At 47.1% G+C, this 27797-nt stretch overlaps 1 protein-coding gene across 1 annotated transcript in view; it reads right to left on the minus strand.

The window, feature by feature from the left end:
- Positions 1 to 185: 185 nt before the first annotated feature.
- Positions 186 to 27797, minus strand: part of LOC109895458 (protein CBFA2T3-like) — a 64532-nt gene continuing 36920 nt past the window's right edge. The window contains 12 exon segments of the mRNA XM_031830781.1: positions 186 to 6069; positions 8351 to 8541; positions 10267 to 10320; positions 11348 to 11416; positions 11778 to 12009; positions 13159 to 13244; positions 13584 to 13861; positions 15792 to 15973; positions 17846 to 17935; positions 18116 to 18283; positions 18285 to 18367; positions 26618 to 26764. Coding sequence (XP_031686641.1) covers positions 5719 to 6069; positions 8351 to 8541; positions 10267 to 10320; positions 11348 to 11416; positions 11778 to 12009; positions 13159 to 13244; positions 13584 to 13861; positions 15792 to 15973; positions 17846 to 17935; positions 18116 to 18283; positions 18285 to 18367; positions 26618 to 26764 — 1931 coding nt within the window. The 3' untranslated portion in view covers positions 186 to 5718.

Genomic DNA, 27797 nt, shown 5'->3' on the forward strand with positions numbered 1-27797 from the left:
TACATGTTGCCTTTATATTTTTGTTCAGTGTATTTACATTTTGTTGACCCCACTGCAGTTCCCGGTCACGACCCCGACTTTTAATACCACTACACCAAAATATAATTTTCCAACTTACCTGTGCAGCACTATTTCATTATGATGCTGAAATAAGGATTTTTGATTCAGAAAATCAGGAAACATGATTGATATTTCATTTCATTTTTAATTACGCAGTTACATAGCTCAACACAGACGATAACCTGAATTAGAATGTTTACAGCTTCACACATCCAACATAGCGCACAGTTAAAGAAGGGGAATAGCAAAAAGGGAAGGAAAGCATGCAATAAATAAATAAAAATCAGAATTAAATTATTCTGGCACAGTTCACTTCATCTAAAGAATGGTAATAGGACTCTTAAAGAGGAAAATAATTTTTTCTTCAAAGCGCCAACCTTTCAAACAGAAACTTTTTTTTTCTGTAATAATGTATTGCACAATACAGTATATAATGCTTCCCTACACATATAAAACCAAGTCTTTGTTTGTCGTGAAATAATAATGTAAAAAAAAAACGAATAAAAACACTTTCATCCCTACCATAACTTGGGGAGACCAAGTGCTGTATCAACTTTTGCCATCTCAGCTTTGTATCAGTGCGGGCTTCACAGGGCAATCAATCACTGAAATCAGATGAGCCAAGAAACTCCATTGATAGATTGGTGGTAAATGGTTAGGGAGAGGCTGATGCCAACATGCTAGTATTTGCCATCGAAAACACAGAATTTGCCCTCTTCATGTATGCCTTATTAAAAACCTAAAGAGATAATAAAGTGGTCTGTATATGTGAATAAATGACAGTCTTTATCTATATATAAGCGGTGGAGACCTCCAGGCATTGTAGATTTCACATCAGAGGCAGGAACAGTCCTCCTATTACCCCATTATGACATCACAGGGAATGAATGAAATAGAACGCTCCACACACAGTTGGTCTTCCATTATTCCATGTCCAGAACATGAATCCTTTCCTCAGAGCCCATACCACTTTAGGAACCTTGTTTCTCTTGTCTGGTCATAGAAAAAGAGAATTAGTTAAACCTTTTCTCCAGTGGGAGAGAACAGGAGCTCAGCATGCTACCTCTACTTCAGATGTCCTTTCAGTGACAGCTTACATGGCCAAATGTTCGACAGCACCAACCACTGTACAGACCTGCCCAAATAACATGTGCCCCAATGCTGGGCTTAAAAAGGGACAGCGGAGAAAGAGAGAGATGGTGTGATTGATATTACAAACATATTTTTTTTTTGGTCAATAAAAATAGTATTTGCCACAAGTTGTGACAAATTAAAGAGTTATTGTGTTTCAGGGTTGATTCGCAGACAAGCAAAGCACACAGAGAGCATTAAAGGATAATGTGTATTGAAATGTCGTCAAAACCTACGGTAATGTTGTGGATAATATGGTGGGTGAGTTCACTCTGTCTTTCCCTCTCAGTGCACTGCTACATCTTTAGAATTCTCTGCCATTATTCTGACTGAGATGTTTCATTAAAGCTCTGAAGGTTCAAGTAGTTTGTACAGAGAAACTGTGAAAAGAGAAAAACAAGTACACACACACACACACACCATGCAATTATTACGTCTGTAAGCAAGGCTTAGGAAGAAAACTCAAAGCAATCATTACGCATTCCAGAGATGTTTCTGTAGTCTTATCTGAGGCATTAGATATGTAGAAACAAGCGCTTTGATTGCTTGAATAAATGATCTACAAATCTCCACCTTCACAGATGCGTTGGTTGTTTGTTTTTGTCTTGTGCTTTGAGCATGTGTTTATTTCAGACACTTTGGTTAACAGGTATAGTTGGCCTCAAGCCTCCTTATTTCTGGTCTTTTACTCGACACAATTTCAAAATCCACCGCCGTGCAGAAATACTTTGGTCTGTGCTTTATTTGTTTTGGACTACAAATGTAATGGTTTAATGTTCAGCTTGGGTATGGAAGGAATTCCTCTATATCGAACCCTGGACAGTGTAGTATACGCAGAGAGTCTCGAATCAAAATCATCTGAGTGTTCCTCCTTTGATCACTATTTCTGACTGACAGAGTTGAGGTGCGAAAATATACACATCGTAAAGTTATCAGTATTAGATCTTTCGGGTTTGTTTCCTATTTGCTCTGATGTTTGTGTGAGTTTGCATGTCTGCTTGCAGCCCTGCTCCCAAAGCTCAGTGACCTCTCCCAGTCATGTGCTGCAGGGTCACAGGAGGTAGCTTGTGGTGGGTCAGGAGACAGGAGGGATGTTCAGGTGGGGGTTAAAGAGCAGAGGGCTGAAGAGGTTTAGAAACACAAACAGGCTGAAGTCATTTCAATACACCGGTAATAACATACGACACACATATACACGCAGATGCAGGGTACCTCGCAGCTTATCACACTTGAACGATTTATATATTACTTTTCGATACTGACATATAGGAAAATAGATCATGTGATAAATTAAACACACTGTCAACGCTAATAGACGTCCAATCGTTTCTCCGTCAATATGTCACTCTAGGTTTTAAATGCGAAAGAGCCTGGCAGACCATACTTTTAACAGTACAAGATAAAACAACACAAAAGCTCCTTCAAGTTTGGTCCATTTTAGAGTTATGTGGCCAATTGGTTCGGGATTATTATATCATTCATATGAACATGGCAGGTACAGTCCTTATTTAATGCTATGTTTGAAAGCCATTTGAGTGTGTAATTATAACTTAATGATGTTTTAACTTCAATATAGCTTGTGATGACATTACTGTATGAGATGGCATTCCTCCCTGTTAGTCTGTGATTGTGAAGACATCTGTTCTAACTCTCCCAGGTTCTGAGTCCTTTTTGCCTTGCTAGGATCCTAACCCTACATGAGGATAAATGCATCTTCACAAATGAATCTATGGACAGGGTAAGAAAAAATAACCAGTGAAAGGATTGGGCAGTATCACGGTTAGGTTAAGCTTCAGACTTCCAGACCATTGTGTAGGCTTTGTTTTGGGGGCAGCTCACACGGTTTTTAGTGTAAAAGGTGGCCCACTGCAGTGGCACTTCAGCCCAATGGATGGCAATGTTTCACAGATAACTTTTTGGGCATAAATCCTTGCGTTTTAAATCCAATATCCAGAGTAGTGGAGTAATTTAGCCTCATGCTAGGACGCTTTTAGAATCCATGTGTGATAAGCCTCTCTTTCTCCTCTTTAAAACCATCCTCTTGGGCCTGTCATGAGAGCTATAGCTGGCTCCTCCTGAAGGGAGTCAGAGGTGTACGCTGCCATCAATTATAGGGGGAGCTATAAGAACTGTGACTCCAGAAGAAAACCACTATCGCTGCCAACATCCCTCCTCATAACATCTTTTTGAGATTACGCACTCAGCAGACTTTGCTAATCTGGTAGAAAAGAAGGATTTATGAGAAATGAAAATGCCTTTGATTAAAAAATGAACTGGAAAGAAATCATATTCTGGACATTGTACATTACTTTAAAGGTTTCTGTTATTTGGCAAACACATTTTTGGACCTCTTTAAATACTATGTACATTCACATTAAGTTACTGATGTTATTTTAAATATATTTATATGTATCTATATTATATGACCCCCTATGGGAAGTTGCTGAGGTTTCATTCAGTAGCTGAATTCTCTTCCTATTGCATCTCTGTCCTCTCACTGTCTTACAATGCGAGCAATATAAAATATTCTACAAGAGGATTTTCTTTTCATTGATAAAGATACAACAAATTGAACAATAAGTACAACATGGGGTTTTCTGTCCTAGAGTGTCTTAGCTCCTGCTTCAATGTTCAGCCCAAACTTAAAAAGAAGAAAAGTCCCTCTTTCTGAAAATGCACAAGGGCAGCACAGGTGGACACCAGATACAGAGACCATTTTTTGTTGTTGCGAGAAACAAAGAAAGGAATATCTACAAGCAGGTTTGATCCCTTCCCAGATATCTGCTCAGAGGTTATGTCCAAAGGGGGTAGGGTTGACTGAGGGACAAGAGAGTTTTAGGGAGGAACATACAGGAAAGTGTGTGGGGGGGGGGGGGGGGGGGGGGGGGAGGTAGAAAGAGAGAGAGAAGAGAACTGAGTCTACACCACTTATGAGGCTCGTTAGTCTGTTTGTCATGCTTTGGAAAAGGCGGGTGAAAATGTACGACTCACTGAAATGTATCCTCTTGATAGAGCTAAAAAACATAATTAGGAATAAAAGTCTTATCCGTACTGTACAATGCTTGCTTGGACAGGTTCTCAGTTTTTTTTAGGTTATTTTTGGCAGTTCCAATGCCTTTCATCTTCTTTTTGAGTAGCTGCTTCTTTGTCCATTCCGTTGCCATTCACATAAATCACTGTCACATTCAGTGGTTGGTCCTTCCATTTCAATTGTCTTTTGTGGCAGGCGTTTCCAAATGCTTGCTCTGGATTTCTCTCTCTGTGGATCACTGTGGGTATTTTCAGGCTGACAGAGGCCAGTACACTCAATATAGAGTTTTTGTGTACACTCAATATAGAGTTTTTGTGTACACTCAATATAGAGTTTTTGTGTGACTTGTTGCTCTATCGCCTTTATCTCCCAGGGCTTTGCTGCTGAGGAGGTGAAGTTGCTTGCGTTTGGTTACACAAGATGAGTGCTTCTCCTTGTCTCTTAGTAACTTTGGCAGTGTAATAAAAAGGTTTGGATCATGTTTTTTCCCTTCCTCTTTGAATTCATTTGGGTTCACATCGGTACAGAGAGGTGAGTCCGGTGTCATTTTCTTGGCTCGCTAGCAAGGTAGTTAACTTTTTTTAAAATCATTATTATTTGTTTTGAATATTTGGACTTTTCTTTGTCTTCCTAAAAGCCCCAAAATAAATCATTGGATAAATAATTAGCCGTATTATGGAAGAGCTTCTGAGGAATAAATCGCACCATGAGTGTATCTTATCCCCTCTCCTCCATCAGAAGAGGGGTTTCCTGACTGGTGTCTGGCTTCTTAGATAGGGGACCTGAATCAGGACATGTCCATGGCCCAGTACACAGAGGAGCCTGTTCTATAGACGCATCTATCTATCTATCTCTCAGAGGTCTGGGCTGTTAGTGCACATGCTGGGGGTTAAGAGTCATCCCACTCCTGCTGCGTTAAAGGGAAATCCTCTCCAAGTGCTAAATTTAGATATCTCTTCTTCACAATACGTGTGGTACCATAACGAGTCCCATGCAATGCAAGCCCCCGACATACACAGCATTGACTGGGCTTATGTCACTGAGGCCACGTGTTGGTCTGGCATATAACAAAGCTTATCTTCACACGATATTATCAGAGTTCAATAACCAAGTATGGTGTTTTTTGTTGTTGTAATTTGACTTTAAGAGAGGGAGTTCTGCCTCTGCATTGGTTTATTTTGAGCATACAGTAAAGTAAGCCCTAGCCATGCTAAACACAACAGTGGACCCCTTGACCAGTTTTCGAGTTTGACAGGGAGAAAGTCTGTGCGGCTGAGAGACAGTCAGAGCGTGTTTTGGGGGGAGGTTGAGGAGTTGAGAAAACAAGGCCTTCAGGTAGCTAAGAAGTAGTCGGCGGTGCAGTATTCATGGACCACTACAGATGCAGTACAGAAGAAGGAAAGGGCGCGGATCGATGGAGATTCCTCTGTTTGTTAAGGATGGATGGCAGCTGTACTGTAGCGTCAGTGGGAGTGACTGGGCGTGGCAGGGCGGGGTCAGCGAGAGGTGGCCTCCAGCAGTGCAGGGGTCGCTGGGGTAGTGGAGCGTGAGGCACTGCTGGAGCTAGCCTCCTTAGGACTCCCGGAGAGACTGCCTCCCCCACCACCGCTGGTCTGGCCGGGCAGGGAGAGTGGACCAGGGGGGGTGCTCTCTGAGTGTGTAGGGGGTGCGCTGGAGGAGGGGGTGCCCAGAGGAACACTGCTGCCCCCGGGGAGGCCCTGTAGACCCTGGCCACAGACGTGGTGGTGCTTCTCCCAGTCTTTGTGCTGGCAGAAGGAGCCGCAGTAGCGTGCCGTGTTGCAGCCGCTGCACGTCTCACTGGCCTTGCGTCCACAGTTCCAGCAGCTCTGGAGAGACAGTGGGAAGAAGGCATAGAGTTGATAAAATAAATCTCTGGTCGTCAACCTGTTATATTATTATACAAATATCATTGTTACCACTTTTCAAATACTGTCTTGCTATCCACAGCTGAAGTGTTTCATGCTCTGGGCAACAAATTCCCACATTTATTTTCTGGGGCTACAAATGCCCCAAACCACTAGGTAGACTGTCATGTCCTGTCTTGTCCTGGCCTGTTCTGTGCTGTCCTGTCTTGTCCTGGCCTGTCCTGGCCCTGACACTGTTGCTCCAACCATCCGCTTGTGGCTGCTGTTATTCAAACAAGCGGCTGGAGTCACTCTTTAATAATGAAATGAAAACATGGTGTTGACACAGACCAGGTGCAGCCAGCTGTGGCTCACATTAACACCACGACCAGACAGTGTCCTGTTTAAGATATACACATTCTGTGCAGAATATGGGATTTTGATAGAGAATTGATAGGTTGAACACTGCTCCAGGCACTGTGAAAATCTGTTGCTCTGTGCAGAATCTGTCTGGGTGGCCGAACACACACATACATTACATTGAGGACTCTGGCTTGTATAGAACTGGTGAATGAGCTGTTACTGAGAAGCAAATGTTGATGGTGGTGGGGTGGGGGGCATGTTATGAAGTGTGTGTGACTGTAAGTCATGTGAAGAGAAGGTGTGTGTGACAGGACTATTTTGAGGAAGTGTTACTGTGCGGTCTAAAAGAAGTGAGTTAGCTGTGTGACAGTTTGTTATGTAAAACGGGTGGTTGGTGGGTTGAGGAGACACGATTGATTGTGAGTTTGAGGTTTGGAATGTGACAGTGTGCTTTGTGATGCAGTGCAGCAGTGTGTGCCTCTGTTTACTGACAGTAGGGTGAGGAGTGTATCTCTCTTTATGCCTGCTGCTGTGCTGTGGTATGTTAGAGGGCACAGGGTGTGGGGCATGGGGTCCACTCTTGGGAAAAAGGGTTCCAAAAGGGTTATTCGGCTGTCCACATAAGAGATCCATTTTTTGTTCCAGGTAGAACCCTTTTTGGTTCCATGTAGAACCCTCTGTGTTCTACCGGGAACCAAAAGGGTCCTACCTGGAACCAAAAAGGTTTCCTAAAATGGGGACGGCCAAAGAACACTTTTAGGGTTCTAGATAGCATCTATTTTTCATAAGGGCTATTTATACTCTGCGGACCTAAGGGTCGTAGCAGAATGTAGCAATGTCGTTTTTCATCTCAAAAGAAGTGGCTCCTTGAAAATTGTAACGCGCTGTATCATTCCCTTTGTAGTCATGGGGGCAATAGGCAATGAAGCTTGCTTGGTTCCTTGATTTGATCTATAGGCTATGCATCAATGTAGCATGGATAAGTTAGTATAATCTCAGCGACTGTTCAAACAATAAACCAAACAACATTATAGCCTTATTAGAACAAATTGGGATAATTTTGCAGGTTACAGAGGCAAGTATAAGAATTTTTGCCAGGGCTTATAATTGAATTATAAATCTGATAATTTCACATGGCAATGTGGGAAGCTAAATACCCAGATTGAACAATGAGACAGATATTTCTCCGGATGTATAAATGTGAAGCATCTGCTTGGCGTTTCCACTCACTTCCAAATATGGTATTGAGAGGAAGCCCAGTGGCCGGCAGTGGGAGAAGATGGAAAAAGATGGATCTGGCAGACATTCTGCAAATTTTCTCATCGATGAAACATTTGATATCAATAGATTTCTGTTCCCAAAACCACAATCTGTTACGAACAGAGTGGACAAAGTTTTATAGACTTTGTCAAAGTTTGAAAAAATTGCGTTGTTTAGAAGGAGTGCAAAGGCGAATTGAGTTATTGCATACGCACACTTCACAGAGTAGGCGCTCCCTAACGGAAATATGCACCTGAATGCTAGAAGACGCCAATAGGATCTCGCTAGCTCGTGCTTGGCTCTGCCTACCTCCATGCTTGTTCTACCCACTATAACTCCTTTGTTTACATTTGAAACGACAGGCTGTGGTCTATCTTGGTTTAGTTATAAAAAATCATTGCTAAAAGGCTAGCTAGCTTGCAGTGTTTAGACAACTTGCTAGCAAGGGAAGAGACACTCTTCTTCTGCTGTCACAACAAATGAGAAGAGAACAAGAAAACCTTGATGAGGTAACATGTTACCAAAATAGTGCACGTTGCTCAAAAAAAAATGTGCACGCATGTAGCTATATGCATGTTAAGTGTGTGGAAACCATAAGAGTGTGGGGGCATGGGGTGGGTGATAAGGCTGTGATGCTCACTTCGCTGGAGTCCTCCTGCTGGTTGATGACGGTCAGTGCATCCTCAGAGGCCTGTTTCCTGGCCTCGGCCAGCGCTCTCTCCATCTTGGACCTCTCAGCGGAGATCATCTCATGGGCCTTCCTCTCAGCGTCTGACACAGCCTTCTGTAGCTCCGACATGGCCTGCCTCTTCACCTCGTTCACTGCCTCCTCTGTGGAGAGAGAGGCGTCAGTCCCCATGACCGCTCCTACTCTGTCATCCTTTATTGAGGCACTCTAAGATCTCCATTTGTTTTATCTCGGCAAACAGATGTACATCATCCAAGATTTAAAACATTCTGTCAGAAAAAGAAGCCTGTTAATAATTCATTAAAAGACGTCTGGTAACAATCATTTCCAGCGCTGACAACAGCAGATGTCTCCAAACTTTGTTCATAAACTTGCCTATTAACCCATTATCTCTGCTTACGATTTTTTTTTAAATTCTGAGTGAATGAACAGAGAAGAAACAGATGTAAGAACTGAGGAGTGAAAATGCTTTCCATATCATTGATGCATAACTTTGCTAACAGGTGTTAACTGTGTTAGAGGTCCTATGGCATTTGTTCTACAAATGCCAACTCATGTGAGTGAATAGGCAGTGTTTTTAGAAAAAAATAGACGCTAAGGCTGGTTCTCATTAGAAGACAGTGGTTATCCGGTTAGGAAGGAATCACAATCCCGCTCATTATTTTCTTCATGTTACAAGGAGAACAAAATACAACATCGGAGATTCATTTTGCTTTGGCTCTTGCACAATTCCATCTAAAGAAAACAGCTGCCCCACATAATACAACTAATTAAATCCTCATGTTCAACCACCAAATGGATATTTTATGGCCATGAAAAATATCATATCAAACTGCCAACTGGTACAGTATATGGGATAAGTAAATGTATTGTACAACCAAAAGGAGGGGAAGTTGTATTCACAGATTCCCCTCCGTTCTACACACAGACATAGTCAGATGGTTCCCCAGGTGAGTGAGCCTCCTCTGGGCAGACTGGATGTGAGAGCCATAATGTGGTCTATTCTCCCTCCCTGATTCTTCCAGTCAGTTGGTGTAAAGGAAAGGAGTCATAAATAACTGTCATATTTCTCCCTCTGCTCCCCCTCTGGTCCAGCTGTCTGGGGCTGCTGTGCTGAGCTGGGGCGGGGGCTGGGGGGCACGGGGGCTGCTGTACTGAGCTGGGGCTGGGGGGAACTGGGGTTGGGGCACGGGGGCTGCTGTGCTGAGCTGGGGCTGGGTGGCTAGTCCCGTGTGTATGTGCTGAATATGAGGACATGTGTGTGCGTGCCTGCATGTCTTTGTGTGTGTGAGTCGGTCTCCTCTGCTCAGAATCTGGAGAAGTAGTTTGTATTCTGTTTATCCTCTCAACACCTCCAGCACAAGCCTTCCCTGGCTTTTTTCACCCTGCCCGTCTCTACCTTCATCCATCATTTAATTTCTACATGTTTTCCCTCCTTATTCGTGCATGCCTTTTCCTAACTATCGGTACAGTCCTCTGCTGCTCAATTATCAGGCTTAATGCATGCATCACTAAGATTAGTTTACAAATGTAATTAATTCTTATCAAGGAGCCTGCAGAGCAGATGCTAGGACAATTAGCACTTAATGCAAAACACGGAGGGGCAGCAATATTAACGTTTTAATTCCGGAGGGATCCGGCAGGTTTTTCCTTTTTCACACTTCAGATCTTGTTTTTCAAAGGCGTCAGAGTCTCTCAACCCGACCGACACCAGAGAATACGTGTCTTTTTCTAATGAAAGAGATGGACTGCAGTTACGCTGTTTGCTGAGGGAGCAGTGGTAATAGGACAGAGGTGGTGCAGTAGTGAATACCATAAGAGGGGTCTCACACACACACACACACACAGATGGGAGCTGTCATACTCACCCTGCTTGTTTTGGAGTTGCTTCAGTGCTGGGGAGAGTGGGATACTTGTAGCACCTATATGAAAAAAAAAAAAAAAATTGTTCTTCCGCTGGTGAAAATGCAGCACATTATCTCAGACAGCAGCATCTTTCCCCCCACAGTATTTAAATATGACTGCAGCATAATTGTGTTGGTGCTCAGTGGGACCAAGGCTACGTCATAACTGACTCCTCTTATATGCTAGCTATATAAGGCCCAGGCACTGCAACACGCTAACCCACCCCTGCTACATCTACAGTGCCTTGCGAAAGTATTCGGCCCCCTTGAACTTTGCGACCTTTTGCCACATTTCAGGCTTCAAACATAAAGATATAAAACTGTATTTTTTTTGTGAAGAATCAACAACAAGTGGGACACAATCATGAAGTGGAACGACATTTATTGGATATTTCAAACTTTTTTAACAAATCAAAAACTGAAAAATTGGGCGTGCAAAAAAAATACAGTTTTATATCTTTATGTTTGAAGCCTGAAATGTGGCAAAAGGTCGCAAAGTTCAAGGGGGCCGAATACTTTCGCAAGGCACTGTAACTGAATCAGTCTGCTCTGCGTATGATAGTGACAGTCCTTAGTCTGAATAAGGGGCTTGGTCCCAGATTGCCAACAGTTATTAGGATAAAATTGGTCTGGCTGGTTCAAGTATACTTAAAACAATAAGTTAAAAGCTGTCACATTGAAAAGCAGTATTATATGAACTAAGCTTTACTACTCCTAAGCAGAGGAAATCCCTCCTCCTCCTCCCTCTCCCCAGTTAAGCTGCAGGCCCCACCTCTGCTGCATGCGCTGCTCTGGACAGCGCCAGGTTGGTTAGTGCATTTTCACTGCAGCTGAACTGCAGTCGCCGTTCATAGCAGGTTAAAGGTGGAAAGCACTTAGCACTAATGACACACATGACAGTCACAGGCCCTCCAATCCCATCCCTGTCCTTATGTAACTATGGCAACAGGACAGGCAGGGCCCTCTTCAGGGCTATCTGCAGTGGCGGTTGCGGTGAGGGTGACGGGACAGAGACAGTTCAGTCAGGGCGGACGTGGTTACTCACCAACCTTCCTCCAGATCTCCTCAGGTAGGTAGCCAGACGCAGGTCTGTGCAGGAAGTCCCTATGAATCTCTGAAACACAATCCAGACCAGAACATCAGTCAGTCTACCGCGCTCTCCACACATACACATGTTATGGGCCAAATCCTAACCGGAAATAACTCAATATTTTGCACAGATTTCCCACAAACGTCAGTGCATGGTTTAACCAAAAGCCCAAGCTACGTGCATAGATCTCGAGTTTGGATTCAGCCCTCTGCGTCCCGACCTCATGAACACACTCAAACTTGAGGTTCATTTTGCTTTGTAACAATTCATTTCATCCCCCAGCATGCTCCCCTCTTTCCTCAGAGCAGACAGAACCCACAGAGTGAGTGACGGTGTGGAGTGAGGAGTGACAGCCTGGTGCTGGTGTCTGCAGCGGTGGAAGTACCTATGGGCTGCTGTGTCTCGACGTTGTTAGGAGTGTTGGAGGAGGAGTTGTGAGGAGGTAGAGGAGGAGGAGGGCGTGGCTGGCCGTTGCTCCCACCTTTTTTCATATCTTCCACGTCGCTGTAGCGTCGGATCCAGTGGTTCATCTCCTCGCGGTCGGCCTCCTGGCAACGCCGCAGCACCGTGAGAGACCGCCGTGTCTTCTCCACCATGTCCATGATGCAGTTGAGCAGCTGCAGGGGGGAGGAGGAGGGAATGAGGGAGGGAGGGAGACATGATCAGAGCGCCGCTCTTCTCCTACAGTTCAGACTCTGACAACAGGCAGCTGCTCTCGGTGGTGCTAAAGGATGGCGGAGCCTCTGCACCTAAAAGTGTACCGATAAATCAGGGTCGCATAGTTTTATTCGGAAGTACTGTATAGTGTGTGCATTCTGAATTTAGTCTATGAAAAACACAATCAGGCCTAACCTTCATCAAGATGTCAAATTGTATGAGAACATTTTCATTGATGGTAATTTGAGTGATTTTTTCTGCAAAATGCCCCATTCCATATTCTCTCTCTCTCTCTCTCTCTCTCTCTCTCTCTCTCTCTCTCTCTCTCTCTCCTCTCTCTCTCTCTCTCTCTCTCTCCTCTCTCTCTCTCTCTCTCTCTCTCTCTCTCTCTCTCTCTCTCTCTCTCTCTCTCTCTCTCTCTCTCTCTCTCTCTCTCTCTCTCTCTCTCTCTCTCTCTCTCTCTCTCTCTCTCTCTCTCTCTCTCTCTCTCTCTCTCTCTCTCTCTCTCTCTCTCTCTCTCTCTCTCTCTCTCTCTCTCTCTCTCTCTCTCTCTCTCTCTCTCTCTCTCTCTCTCTCTCTCTCTCTCTCTCTGTTAGCTATATTTATTTCAGTAGAGTGTTTCTAATTTGGCAGAGGCCCAGCACAGGCCGGTTCCATCCATGACTACAGCCCTTGTCTCAGCTGCTCTCCCCAGCTGGAGCTGTCCTCTACTGGGTCCCTCGCTCCATCTGTGGCCCTTTTTTAGTGCCTGTGTGTGTGTGTGAGTGAGTGTTCCAGCCTTGGTAAAGGTAAGGGGAGCTCAGAGTGCTTGCTCCAGTATTAGTATGCTGGCCAGAGAGGCCTCGGCTGTCCATTCCTGACATGGACACAAGCCTCTACAGACCCCCTAAGGTCAGCTGTCCATCAAATGCAAACTCTGCTGAGGTTTCAGTTCTTAAATCTGCCAGCAGCACCCTGTCTCCCCTTGTCCCACCTCCCTTCATATCATCTACAGCACCGAGAGGTTGAAAGATTTCTACTACACACTTCTCTGTAGGATGGGGGATATTTGGGAGATATTAGGGAGATATTAGGATAAAACCGGGGAGCCCTACCCCAGCAACACGTACATTATCGAGGTGCTTCCACTCCTCGGCCCACTCCCGATCTGTCAGGCGGTGATCGATCACTTCCTCCTGACGTGCTCCATGCACGGCTGCAACACAAACACACAGTCCTGCGTTCAGCACTTAGGCACCATCACCATATATGAGCCATTCTGGCTCCAGTCTCCTCCACATACAGGACATTAGGGCTCTAACACTTCCTTATACAGTGTGAGCCATTACGGCTCTAACCGAGGGAAGACATATTTGGATTCCTAGGGGGACATACCCAAGCATGTGTCACTATAGGCTTTTATAGATGCACTACCATGGGAATTTAACACCAAACTGTGACAACCTGTCATTGTTCTTTAGAGACGCCATGAGGCCCTCTCTCTCTCTCTCCCTCATCCCTCCCTTGCCCCTCTCTCATTCCCTCCCTCTCTCACCTGTCTGCCGGTGCCTGTCCCGAGCCTCGCGGTGCTCTGCTGTGTGGCGGTAGGCGTCGCGGTAGTGGTGGGCCAGGGCCATGTCCTCCAGCCGGTAGTGTTGGGGGGCAGGGGGGTTGGGGTGAGACAGGCCGTTGGGGGGGTGCGTGGGCAGGCCGTTGGGGGGTGGGTGGGCTGGCAGGCCAGTGCTGGGACTGAAGCGCTGGCTGGGGCTGATGGTGCAGGGCCGCTTGGCCAGGTGCTCCGGGTGGTGCCCGTCTCTCTCTGAGTCTTTGGTCCTGAAGGAAGAGAGCACAGGTCAACACGGTTACATTCCCTTTATACGTGTCACCACCAAATCGGACACTTTCACTCACTTTAGAATTGTTAACATCTCCTAGAATATGAGGAAAATCCATTATTGTTTTACTATGCCACACTGAGGAAGTTACAAGGGAACAGGAATGAGATGTGTTATATTCAGGACGTCCACGCACTCTGGATTTACTGGGCCGCTAACCTGTTGTTGTTACTAGAAGACATGAGCAGTAAATCTGACAGTGTTTCAGGAATCCCCCCTGCTGAGAAGCTCACTGTTCACTTCAGACAGAATCTACTCCAGAGTGTGTGCACAGCTGTATGCCATACGTAAAAAATACACTCGGTATATTCTGTGTCTCGAGCTGGGATCCAAACTCTTAATCCTAACGTCCCTCAACTCACTCTCGTAACTTGCAAGTGTAGCCTCTCCCACAGACCTACGGGGCCGTTGTCTGTGTTTGGCAGATGTTCAGTGGCGGTCCTGTTTTGGGAGCCATCTGGACAGTTTAAACGCCAGTGTTGATATTCATCTGTTTAGCTTGGTGAAACAGCCAGGCATTCGGAGGTAAATCGCTCTCTATCTTCCCCGGGATCAAAGGCAAATGAAAGGAATTTCAGTGCCATGTGGATGCGAGTGTGTTTCTGTTTACGAGTCCGTGTGTGTGTATATTACTGTCTGTCTGTGTGTGTGTGTGTGTGTGTGTATGGGTATTTGTTCCCTCTTTGTTTACGTGATGAATCCCCTCCCACCCTCTACCCCCAATCCCCTCTGCAGAGGGGGGGGTGTCTGTCTCTGTCAGTGCTCTAGCCCGCCACCGATATCTCCCATATCTACGCAACAGCTGGCCCAGCCCACCGTGACACTGTAAGCCAGGGGTTGGGAGGCGGAGGTGTGCAGATTACAGAGGGATTGCCCGTTCCTCCACCCTCTCTCTCTCTCCCCCTCCCTTCCCCCATCCCTCCCTCCCCGTCACGATAATCTCAAGCAGGGGTTCAGCAGGATCTGGACACATCCCTGACATACGGACTAGCTGACTGAAAGATAGGACAGGAGAGAAGAGAAGAGAAAGGAGAGAGGAGAGGAGAGGAGAGGAGAGGAGAGGAGAGGAGAGGAGAGGAGAGGAGAGGAGAGGAGAGGAGAGGAGAGGAGAGGAGAGGAGAGGAGAGGAGAGGAGAGGAGAGGAGAGGAGAGGAGAGGAGAGGAGAGGAGAGGAGAGGAGAGGAGAGATAAAGGGATGGGGAGTGAGAGAGATGGGGAGGTGGAGACTAGTGCTGTGGTTTTGTCTGTCTTAAATTCCAGATGTGTCTCCACCCGCCCCTCCATACGGCCCACTATGTGGGGCGGATATGGCAGCAGGCTGCTGTGGGGAGGGCAGGGAAGTGTATAGGACAGTGAGGGCATTGTCTGTGGGTTGGACTGAGGACATCTCCTCATACTGTACTGGGGCCGCTGACACAGAGCCACTGCTGCTGCTGTGGTTATAGCGTGACGTCCACAGCATCTGGACTTGTCCTCCTCCTCCTCCTCCCCTCGCAGACAGCTGGCACAGCCTGAATCACCCTCCCTACCCGCCTGGCATCAGGGCTGCCCAGACTTCCGCCTCCCGCACAGAGGATTTATAACCCCCCCCCTTGTGGCTTGGCATTTCCAAATACCCAGAAATAATTCAATTATTTGTGTGTGTAAGCCTGTGTGTGTTTTTTCAGTTGTGTTTCTGCTGTAAGATGGAGGGAGAGGAGTGATAAGTTGTTTTCCAGCTGTGGCATGTGACGTGTCTGCATAGTGTGTATTTTGAGTGTGCGTGTGTATTTTGAGTGTGTGTGTGTGTGTGTGTGAGTGTTGTGTGTGTGTGTGTATTTTGAGTGTGTGTGTCTATTTTGAGTGTGTGTGTGGTGGTCACTCAGTACCTGTCGGGGGTCCTCCTCTTGCCATGCTCGTTGATCTCCATCATGATCTCAGAGGAGTCCAGGGGTGAGCTGGCGTTGGCGTCCAGCAGCAGCTGCTCATGCTGGGCCAGATACTGGGCGGGTGTCTGCTTGGCCATCCGTGCACAGTGGAGGAGCTCCCTCTGAAGCAGGGGCAGGTTCGCCTGGGAGAGGAGAGGGAAGGTGGAGAGAAGGGAGGAGGGACAGGAGGAGAGAAGGGAGGAGGGACAGGAGGAATGAAAGGAGAAGATATGGTAAGTGGAAAAAGGCGAGACGAGGAGGAGGGTCAAGGTGGGAGGTGGAGGATGAGAGAGGAGAGACAAGGCATAAAAATAAAATAGTTTTAGAATTAAGAGCCAGAATGTGGGAGGGAAAGACAAAGACAGAGACAGAGAGAGAGAGAGAGATTGAGAGAGAAAGAGAGAGGATGAGACAGGGAGGGTGAGATAACACAGACCCACCACCACACATTCCTCCCCAGTGTCTGTCTCCCTCAGGGGAGGAAGAGGGGAGAGAGGAGGGGTAAGTGGGTGCTGTCAGAGAGCTCAGTCAGGCCGTCACTTTGACGGCCTGACTATCTATCTATCTATCTATCTATCTATCTATCTATCTATCTATCTATCTATCTATCTATCTATCTATCTATCTATCTATCTATCTATCTATCTATCTATCTATCTATCTATCTATCTATCTATCTATCTATCTATCTATCTATCTATCTATCTATCTATCTATCTATCTATCTATCTATCTATCTATCTATCTATCTATCTATCTATCTATCTATCTATCTAGCACACTGTGGGAATGCTGCCTGGTTGCTAGTTAACACCTTCCTATAGAGCAGACACTGTTTGCTTGTTCATCTTTCCCTCACTGAGCTAACCAAGATCTCCGTAGTGAATGTATTGTATGTATGTGAATGTATTTGTGTTGGTATGTGGTGTGTGGAATACATTCCATCCACAACCGTACAAGCCACCATCATGTCTGCAATTATAGTTAATAACCAGGCATGACTCCAGCTTGGCCCGCCCCCCTGTTGTCCCCCATATGTCCCTCTGCTCTGGGAATAAACAGGAGGGACAGAGAGACAGAGTGTGTGGGACAGACAGGAATGTGTGCCCTAGTCACCACCAAGCAGCACGGCCAGCACCCAGCACCGACACAGACACACAGACAGACACAGGCACGCGCGCACACAGACACGCACACGCAGTGTCAGCATGACTGCCCCTCCCTCCATCAGAACCGTCAGCAGTGTCCCTGAAGGCCCATTCCCTACTGTCACATTTGTTACATGTGTTATGTATTGAACAGCTGGCATTGTGACTTCTGGACCACAGCAGAGTAATGTGTTATTCATAATGACAGTCGTTCGGAAAGATGGATTTTGTCTCTCTCTCTCTCTCTCTCTCTCTCTCTCTCTCTCTCTCCCTGCTCTCGTCTCCGTGACTGTGGGTTTGACAATGCAGGTAACAGGATCAGGCCAAAGACATCAGCCAGAGTGAAAAGCTCTGCGTGGTAGCCGCCCCGGGCCGGCTACATCTGTCAGGGAGCCTTATTTACCCTCACCTCCCTCCCTCCCTCCCTCCCTCCGCTCCACGCCGCGCCACTCAGGGTAAACACTCGTGTGCCAGTTTTAATGAATCGCAAACGATGGCCATATGGACCAGCGGATCAGCCCAGCGCCAGGCAGTCGGCAGCAGACTGGGTTGGAAATCTGCAGGGTCCTACTCCCTTTATATACCGAGCTTCAATCAGCTCCACACCCACACACTAATGGAGGAATCACACACGGCTCAAGCACAGAAACCAGGTCGCTTTCTACACTGGCCAGCCATCCGGGAAATATTCTTTGTTTGTTTGGGTGGGTTTTGTTCTCGAAAGCTCTTCCTTCCATCTCCATATGCAAGCTAATATCAGAAGTGGAAGCTGCTCAAAGGGGACATACTGGGAAATAACCTGGGGATTCCTAGGCAGCCTATTGGAAAAAGGGAGGGTGTGTCTACGTAGGGTTTTGATGTGCTTACCTTGAGGAATGGAATGACAAAGGGACGCAGCGGGAAGTTGGTAGCCTCCTGGAGTTTGGAGTGGAACTCTTCTATGGTCAGGGTGGAATTCTGTCAAAAACCAGAGGAAGGGAGAGATTGGAACACTTGGGGAAGAAGCTTCACAGTAAAACATGGAGAGACAGAAAGAGATACTGGACACAACTAAGTAAGTACTGTAACTCCAGAAAAGTAGGAGAATGAGTGGGAGAGATAGACAGACAGGGGAGAGGGATAGAGAAGAGGACTTACCACCAGGCCCAGCACCAGACTGCGGACTCGCTCTCCGATCTCGGGCGAGATGTCGTTGCCGAACTGCTGCAGCGTGGTGAGGAAGCGCTTGAGCTTGCAGAGCTGGCGGGCGCCACAGGCCGGCGGCAGCTGCTGATTGGACAGGGAGGCGGTGGACGACATGGCGGGGGCCGTTGCTGAAGCCGTTGGGTGTAGAGGGCGCCCCGTTGAGCGAAGTGGGCGAGTGACTCGAGTGACTGCTCCCGTTCAGCACTGCAGGGAGAGAGAGGGAGAGAGGCCATCCGTCAGTACCAGTCTGTTGTCCTCCTCCATCCTCCACTTGTCCCTCTACCTCCTCCCCCCAGACGTCATGCGGTGTGAGACCGCCGGAGGACAGGGTCGAGGAGGGTGGTGATGGCACATGCATCCTTAAGGTTGAGGCGGAGAGCTCCAGGGCACAAAGTAAGGCTGGGTGCCAGGGAACACACTAAGGCTGGGACCAGGGAAAGCACTAAGGCTGAGGCCAGGAAACACACTAAGGCTGAGGCCAGGGAACACACTAAGGCTGAGGCCAGGGAACACACTAAAGCTGAGGACAGGGAACACACTAAAGCTGAGGCCAGGGAACACACTAAAGCTGAGACCAGGGAACACACTAAAGCTGAGGCCAGGGAACACACTAAGGATGAGGCCAGGGAACACACTAAAGCTGAAGCCAGGGAACACACTAAGGCTGAGGCCAGGGAACACACTAAGGCTGAGGCCAGGGAACACACTAAAGCTGAGGCCAGGGAACACACTAAGGCTGAGGCCAGGGAACACACTAAGGCTGAGACCTGGGAACACACTAAAGCTGAGGCCAGGAAACACACTAAAGCTGAGGCCAGGAAACACACAAAAGCTGAGGCCAGGGAACACACTAAGGCTGAGGCCAGGGGAACACACTAAAGCTGAGGCCAGGGAACACACTAAGGCTGAGGCCAGGGAACACACTAAAGCTGAGGCCAGGGAATGCACTAAGGCTGAGGCCAGGGAACACACTAAAGCTGAGGCCAGGGAACACACTAAAGCTGAGGCCAGGGAACACACTAAGGATGAGGCCAGGGAACACACTAAAGCTGAGGCCAGGGAACACACTAAAGCTGAGGCCAGGGAACACACTAAAGCTGAGGCCAGGGAACACACTAAGGATGAGGCCAGGGAACACACTAAAGCTGAGGCCAGGGAACACACTAAGGCTGAGGCCAGGGAACACACTAAGGCTGAGGCCAGGAACACACTAAAGGCTGAGCCAGGGAACACACTAAGCTGAGGCCAGGGAACACACTAAGGCTGAGGCCCGGGAACACACTAAGGCTGAGGCCAGGGAAACACACTAAGGCTAGGCCAGGAAACACACTAAGGCTGAGGCCCAGGAACACACTAAGCTGAGCCAGGAAACACACTAGACTGAGGCCAAGGAAACCACCTAAAGCTGAGGCCATGGAACGCACTAAAGCTGAGACTGGGAATACACTAAAGCTGAGGCCAGGGAACACACTAAGCTGAGACCAGGGAACACACTAAAGCTGAGCCAGGGCACACACTAATGCTGAGGCCAGGGAACACACTAAAAGCTGAGACCAGGGAACACACTAAAGCTGAAGGCCAGGAAACACACTAAAGCTGAGGCCACAGGAAACACACTAAGCTGAGGCCAGGAAACACACAAAAGCTGAGGCCAGGGAACACACTAAGGCTGAGGCCAGGGAACACACTAAAGCTGAGGCCAGGGACAACACTAAAGCTGAGGGCCAGGGAACACACTAAGGCTGAGGCCAGGGAACACACTAAGGCTGAGGCCAGGAAACACACTAAGGCTGAGGCCAGGAAACACACTAAGACTGAGGCCAGGGAACACACTAAGGCTGAGGCCAGGGAACACACTAAGGCTGAGGCCAGGGAACACACTAAGGCTGAGGCCAGGGAACACACTAAGGTTGAGGCCAGGGAATGCACTAAGGCTGAGGCCAGGGAACACACTAAAGCTGAGGCCAGGAAACACACTAAGGCTGAGGCCAGGAAACACACTAAGACTGAGACCCAGGAAACACACTAACTGAGGCCAGGGAACGCACTAAAGCTGAGACCTGGGGAATACACTAAAGCTGAGGCCAGGGAACACACTAAAGCTGAGGCCAGGGAACACACTAAAGCTGAGGCCAGGGCACACACTAAGGCTGAGGCCAGGGAACACACTAAAGCTGAGGCCAGGGAACACACTAAAGCTGAGTCCAGGGAACACACTAAGCTGAGGCCAGGAAACACACTAAAGCTGAGGACAGGAAACACACAAAAGCTGAGGCCAGGGAACACACTAAGGATGAGGCCAGGGAACACACTAAAGCTGAGGCCAGGGAACACACTAAGGCTGAGGACCAGGAACACACTAAAGCTGAGGCCAGGGAACGCACTAAGGCTGAGGCCAGGGAATGCACTAAGGCTGAGGCCAGGGAACACACTAAGGCTGAGGCCAGGGAACACTCTAAAGCTAAGGCCAGGGAACACACTAAGGCTGAGGCCAGTAAACACACTAAGGCTGAGGCCAGGAAACACACTAAGACTGAGGCCAGGGAACACACTAAGGCTGAGGCCAGGGAACACACTAAGGCTGAGGCCAGGGAACACACTAAGGCTGAGGCCAGGGAACACACTAAGGTTGAGGCCAGGGAATGCACTAAGGCTGAGGCCAGGGAACACACTAAAGCTGAGGCCAGGAAACACACTAAGGCTGAGGCCAGGAAACACACTAAGACTGAGGCCAGGAAACACACTAAACTGAGGCCAGGGAACGCACTAAAGCTGAGACCTGGGAATACACTAAAGCTGAGGCCAGGGAACACACTAAAGCTGAGGCCAGGGAACACACTAAAGCTGAGGCCAGGGCACACACTAAGGCTGAGGCCAGGAACACACTAAAGCTGAGGCCAGGGAACACACTACAGGCTGAGTCCAGGGAACACACTAAAGCTGAGGCCAGGAAACACACTAAAGCTGAGGACAGGAAACACACAAAAGCTGAGGCCAGGGAACACACTAAGGATGAGGCCAGGGAACACACTAAAGCTGAGGCCAGGGAACACACTAAGGCTGAGGCCAGGGAACACACTAAAGCTGAGGCCAGGGAATGCACTAAGGCTGAGGCCAGGGAATGCACTAAGGCTGAGGCCAGGGAACACACTAAGGCTGAGGCCAGGGAACACTCTAAAGCTAAGGCCAGGGAACACACTAAGGTTGAGGCCAGGGCACACACTAAAGCTGAGGCCAGGGAAACACTAAGGCTGAGGCCTAGGGAACACACTAAAGCTGAGGCCAGGGAACACACTAAGGCTGAGGCCAGGGAACACACTAAAGCTGAGGCCAGGGCACACACTAAAGCTGAGGCCAGGGAATGCAGTAAGGCTGGGTAAAGACACTGTTGGCTGCTAACCCGTACTCTGCTGCTCGTGCTCTGCCTCGGCTCATACCAGTTTGAGTGAAGGCTCTGTGTGCAGTAACTTCAGCTGCCTCTCACAAGTGGGACCGTTTGACCCTCCCCCCTCTCTCCCAGTGGCCCTCCTCCCCTTCGCCAGTCTGTTTCTAACTTTCGCTCACCCACTCACTCAGTAGGACACAACTATAAGAGGAACGTGTTAAAGAGGTGCCAAAAATAGGCCTGTGGCCTGTGTTAGTTTATTCCAATAGCAGGTGTGCTGCTAAATCAGTCCTTGCACATGTCCACCAGCTGAAAGTAGATTTGCAGCTTTCAGGTTCAGGGCACCCCCACCCCACCCCACCTCCCCACCCTGCCTGGCTGCCACACTCCTGCTCCACACCCCTCCACTACTCCCTCCGTTCCACGCTCCACCTTTCCCCTGCTTCATCTACTGAATGGTACATTACCCAATATTGGTGGGATATTCTTACACTCCATCCTCTGTCTTCAGTGACTGTCACAACAAGATGTACGTCTCAATCAGAATGAAATCATATTCAATTCACTCATTTGTAACTTATCATATAGTATACTATTGTTTCCTCTGATATTTGTTTTTATACTGTATAATGTATATAAATCTTTTTATGTTTTGTTTATTCTTAGTCTTGGGTGTATGCGGCTGAATTATTGAGATGTTAAAGGATGTATGCATGTGTGAGTTTAATATGATATGTTTTAAGCTTGGTGGGCGGTATACCATATACAGTGCCTTGCGAAGGTATTCGGCCCCCTTGAACTTTGCGACCTTTTGCTACATTTCAGGCTTCAAACATAAAGATATAAAACTGTATTTTTTTGTGAAGAATCAACAACAAGTGGGATACAATCATGAAGTGGAACGACATTTATTGGATATTTCAAACTTTTTTAACAAATCAAAAACTGAAAAATTGGGCGTGCAAAATTATTCAGGACATGTGTTAAGTTAATACTTTGTAGCACCACCTTTTGCTGCGATTACAGATTCTCGATGTCTCTATCAGTTTTGCACATCGAGAGACTGACATTTTTCCCATTCCTCCTTGCAAAACAGCTCGAGCTCAGTGAGGTTGGATGGAGAGAATTTGTGAACAGCAGTTTTCAGTTCTTTCCACAGATTCTCGATTGGATTCAGGTCTGGACTTTGACTTGGCCATTCTAACACCTGGATATGTTTATTTTTGAACCATTCCATTGTAGATTTTGCTTTATGTTTTGGATCACTGTCTTGTTGGAAGACAAATCTCCGTCCCAGTCTCAGGTCTTTTGCAGACTCCATCAGGTTTTCTTCCAGAATGGTCCTGTATTTGGCTCCATCCATCTTCCCATCAATTTTAACCATCTTCCCTGTCCCTGCTGAAGAAAAGCAGGCCCAAACCATGATGCTGCCACCACCATGTTTGACAGTGGGGATGGTGTGTTCAGGGTGATGAGCTGTGTTGCTTTTACGCCAAACATAACGTTTTTTCATTGTTGCCAAAAAGTTCAATTTTGGTTTCATCTGACCAGAGCACCTTCTTCCACATGTTTGGTGTGTCTCCCAGGTGGCTTGTGGCAAACTTTAAACGACACTTTTTATGGATATCTTTAAGAAATGGCTTTCTTCTTGCCACTCTTTCATAAAGGCCAGATTTGTGCAATATACGACTGATTGTTGTCCTATGGACAGAGTCTCCCACCTCAGCTGTAGATCTCTGCAGTTCATCCAGAGTGATCATGGGCCTCTTGGCTGCATCTCTGATCAGTCTTCTCCTTGCATGAGCTGAAAGTTTAGAGGGATGGCCAGGTCTTGGGAGATTTGCAGTGGTCTGATACTCCTTCCATTTCAATATTATCGCTTGCACAGTGCTCCTTGGGATGTTTAAAGCTTGCGAAATCTTTTTGTATCCAAATCCAGCTTTAAACTTCTTCACAACAGTATCTCGGACCTGCCTGGTGTGTTCCTTGTTCTTCATGATGCTCTCTGCGCTTTTAACGGACCTCTGAGACTATCACAGTGCAGGTGCATTTATACGGAGACTTGATTACACACAGGTGGATTGTATTTATCATCATTAGTCATTTAGGTCAACATTGGATCATTCAGAGATCCTCACTGAACTTCTGGAGAGAGTTTGCTGCACTGAAAGTAAAGGGGCTGAATAATTTTGCACGCCCAATTTTTCAGTTTTTGATTTGTTAAAAAAGTTTGAAATATCCAATAAATGTCGTTCCACTTCATGATTGTGCCCCACTTGTTGTTGATTCTTCACAAAAAAATACAGTTTTATATCTTTATGTTTGAAGCCTGAAATGTGGCAAAAGGTCGCAAAGTTCAAGGGGGCCGAATACTTTCGCAAGGCACTGTATACTGTATACCAGGGTATTTTGATATATTGAAACTATTTATTTGAGGTTTTTCAATGCACTTTCATATTTGTAGCTACTCTTTAAGTAAATACCTTTAGTTAACTTATGCAATACGTTAGGAGATAAAGCAGATCGCATTCTTAATTTCACCTGTCACATTATTTGACATTATGAAGCTAAACGTAGTTCCCCCAGGACAGTGGAGCCAGTCGTGTTTGTTTGAAATAGCACAATAGGAGAAAGCAGGAGCAGGTGAGGCCAGCTGTGTATTGACAGAGCTCACATTTTATATCGAAAGTCAATCGTGTTATTTTGCTTCAATAGACTGATCAGGGAGATGCAACTATAGATTTTCCGTCACGGAAAAGACATTAGTGCAACATATTCGGCAGAAAACAGCTTCATTTTCATCAGATGACAACAGAAGTGCAACGCTACTTGGCTGTTAGCTAGCTACACAAGTAAATGAGCTTCCAAAGAAAAAATAAGCTGCATGGCCATCATATTTCTAATGTTTATCATAGAAAGAATGTAGCCCGTTACATTTCCTAATGTTGGGCTTAAAGTTAATCTTGCATTTTACCAGAGAAAAGTAGGCTACACCGAGAAAAGTACAGGAGAAAAGGTAGCTAGCTACACATCAGTCAGAGCGCTGTCTGTTGATAGAATGCCCATTCGTGAATTCTCATCTGAGGGGAGAAGTGCAACTGAAGTATGAAATTAGCCTACTGCCAACCAGAAATTACAATAAAAAGCATTTTACATCTGCGTTTACAAAACACAGCAAGATATTTCTGAAGCGTTTTATCTTTCTTTCCTGAGTGAAAAACGCAGAAATCTGCATTAACTCGGCCCCTAAGTTAACTTGCAAGTTAATGTAAGTAAGTGGCTCAACTAATAAGATGACGGGGCATCATATTGTGTTAGCTTTCTACCATGTTTGAGAAGTCAAAACTCTTTGGATGAGTTACCTGTACAGCTTACACAATCTTGATTTCCTTGCATTTTTTCTCCTCTCAGTTCTCGGTCTGTCTTCTCCTCTCCCCTCTTCTCTGAGCAGAGCAGGCATGCCTGTTTCCCTAGCAACTCCAGACTCCACACAGACACAAGTGTAGCCTATACATGCTGATCCAGAGCCAGTGCTGTACTTCCTTAAGACAAGCATGCGTCTGGAACTTTGTTCATTTGGACAATGTCTCTCGTACACATTCGCTTGTAAATGTCCAAACTCACCAAAAATGACATTCGGTAGCGCCTACCTAGATATGTATACATTTCGTAGCAGAATTGCCTGTCTCTGCAATCTCAATTAGTTTATTTTTGTTTTGTGCTCATTAGCGTATTTAGCTAGCAGCCTCCATCGAAATTCGCTAATATCTGTGCTAATTTTGTTAGTATTCTGGTATTAGATGCCCAATAGGCTTTTTTTGTGTTTTTTTTTTGGAGCCACCCTGTGTACTAAGCCAGTAATACCGTATATCCCGGTATGAGAGAAGGGTGGATATGAGAGAAGGATGGTATGACCGTATATCCCGGTATGAGAGAAGGGTGGATATGAGAGAAGGATGGTATGACCGTATATCCCGGTATGAGAGAAGGGTGGATATGAGAGAAGGATGGTATGACCGTATATCCCGGTATGAGAGAAGGATGGTATGACCGTATATCCCGGTATGAGAGAAGGGCGGAGATGAGAGAATGATGGTATGACGATCTGGATACCACCCATCCCTAATATGTTTGAAAACATTTCAATTTGCAGGGTGTTTAATTTCTCCCCCAGTTTGTCGGAGTGCATATGGCAATATGCCAACAGTGTGTGTTAGATGGTAGTTTTTGAATATATGTTCTGTACACGGTTCCTCTCATTTCTACCCTTGACTCTAATTTCTCCATTGGAGCCAGGCCGGTCGGCACACATGTGGGCTAACCATGTGACCCGCCACTTGTGTTCTGGTTTTAGAGGGGAGAGCGAGCTACACTGGTGACCACCACAACAGGTGAAACAACACGGACTGTCATTGCTATATAGGGAAGAAAGTGGTCTGTAGCCCGGCAAGCCCAGCCCCTGTGCAACTACAGCCGGTAAACAACCCCCCCCCCCCCAACACACACACACACACACATACATACACACAGAGACAGTGCCACAGCCATTCTCACACATACTCCAAGACACTTGATCCACCAGGGAATTCTACACACACAACTGACTGAAGTCTAGTCTTCATCATGTTGAAGCTACAGTATCATCAGAAACACACAGCCAGGCCTATGGAGCCCATCAGCAGCCTGTAGCAGCCCGTTTCCCTGAAGCCCAGGCAGGTTCCCTTCCTAACAGCCGCAGAGGTAGAGCCGTGCCAATGACAGAGAAGAGCTGATGCAGCACTCCTACCAGCTCACTATTCTGTTCACATCCTGCCCGGCCCAATGCTGCACAAAACACCTTCAAGATAGATACATATACTACCTCAGGGAATTTACAAGGTTCTTTATAAAGTTACAAAGAGGATTCAGGCATTCATTGAGAGAACACAGACATGGTAGCAATACAAAATAGTATTTTATGCCAGGTAAGATATGATATAAGTATTTTTTTAATTGAAAGATAGCATGCATACATGTTTTAGAGTGCAAACAGAGAATAAGGAATAAAAAAAAATGCCTTACTTGACTACTGGTGGTGGGGTGTGATGAAGCGTTGCGATTGGGTGCCTGGCTGACGGCCGGGGGTGGAGGTGGCATTGTGGGCGGAGTCAACCTGGGCTGGGTTTTGACATCAGCAGGTGAATCGGGCATCGTTCCAACCTTCTTTTCTGTGCTACCTGCAGGGAGAGGGAGGGAGGGGAGAGAGAGAGAGAGGAGGAGAGAGAGAGAGAGAGAGGAGAGAGAGAGAGGAGAGAGAGAGAGAGAGAGAGAGAGAGAGAGAGATGGAGAGAGAGAGAGAGAGGAGAGAGAGAGAGAGAGAGAGAGAGAGAGAGAGAGAGAGAGAGAGAGAGAGAGAGAGAGAGAGAGAGAGAGAGAGAGAGAGAGAGAGAGAGAGAGAGAGAGAGAGAGAGAGAGAGAGAGAGAGAGAGAGAGAGAGAGAGAGAGAGAGAGAGAGAGAGAGAAAAAAATCTTAATAGCTAGTTGTATTTATTGATCAGTGTTGCTTCCATTATCTGAAACCCACTCATGACCCACTGATTTGATATGAGAGAGAATGTATTGATGGCCTGGCTGTGAGGTCTTGTTTCTGCTGCAGAGACTCTGTGAACGATGTTGTACTACAGCAGAGAGATGGGGGCTTGGAACAACATGCAAAATATTAGAGCTCTTGGAGACATAAAGTAACACCTGCTGGTCCGCTCAGCTGCTGACCCCCCCCCCCCCCCCCCCCCCCACCACCACACCAACAACGCCCCCCGTAGTACTGACATCCCTATCAGTGTCCTCAACCCCCCCCCCCCCCCTCCACTCTCCCTTCCCACCCCTCCGCCCCAGTCCCACTGATACTCCCCGCCTGTCCCATCTCGTCCTCCATATGGACAGATGGTGAGTGACAAGTGCAGCTGGATCTGCTGCTGTCCATCACAGAGACACTTCTACGAGGCTGGAATGAGGCCCCCAGCCGGGACCAAACAAGGAAAGGCAGGGCTGCTCCAGTCGGGGACAGGAGGGACGGGACGGCCTGGAGCGGTCAGGTGGCATCGCCTTTTCCAGGAGATAGGACAAGGGCTGCTATTCCTCTGCCGTGCCCTGTCGCCTTCCACATACACCGGGACACACTGGCTTGTCACTGCCCAGTCCCCACACTGGCTTGTCACTGCCCAGTCCCCACACTGGCATTCTTTCTGCCTCCTACTATGACCACAACAA

Source organism: Oncorhynchus kisutch, linkage group LG8 (assembly GCF_002021735.2).
Source record: "Oncorhynchus kisutch isolate 150728-3 linkage group LG8, Okis_V2, whole genome shotgun sequence".
In the NCBI taxonomy this organism is placed as follows: domain Eukaryota; kingdom Metazoa; phylum Chordata; class Actinopteri; order Salmoniformes; family Salmonidae; genus Oncorhynchus; species Oncorhynchus kisutch.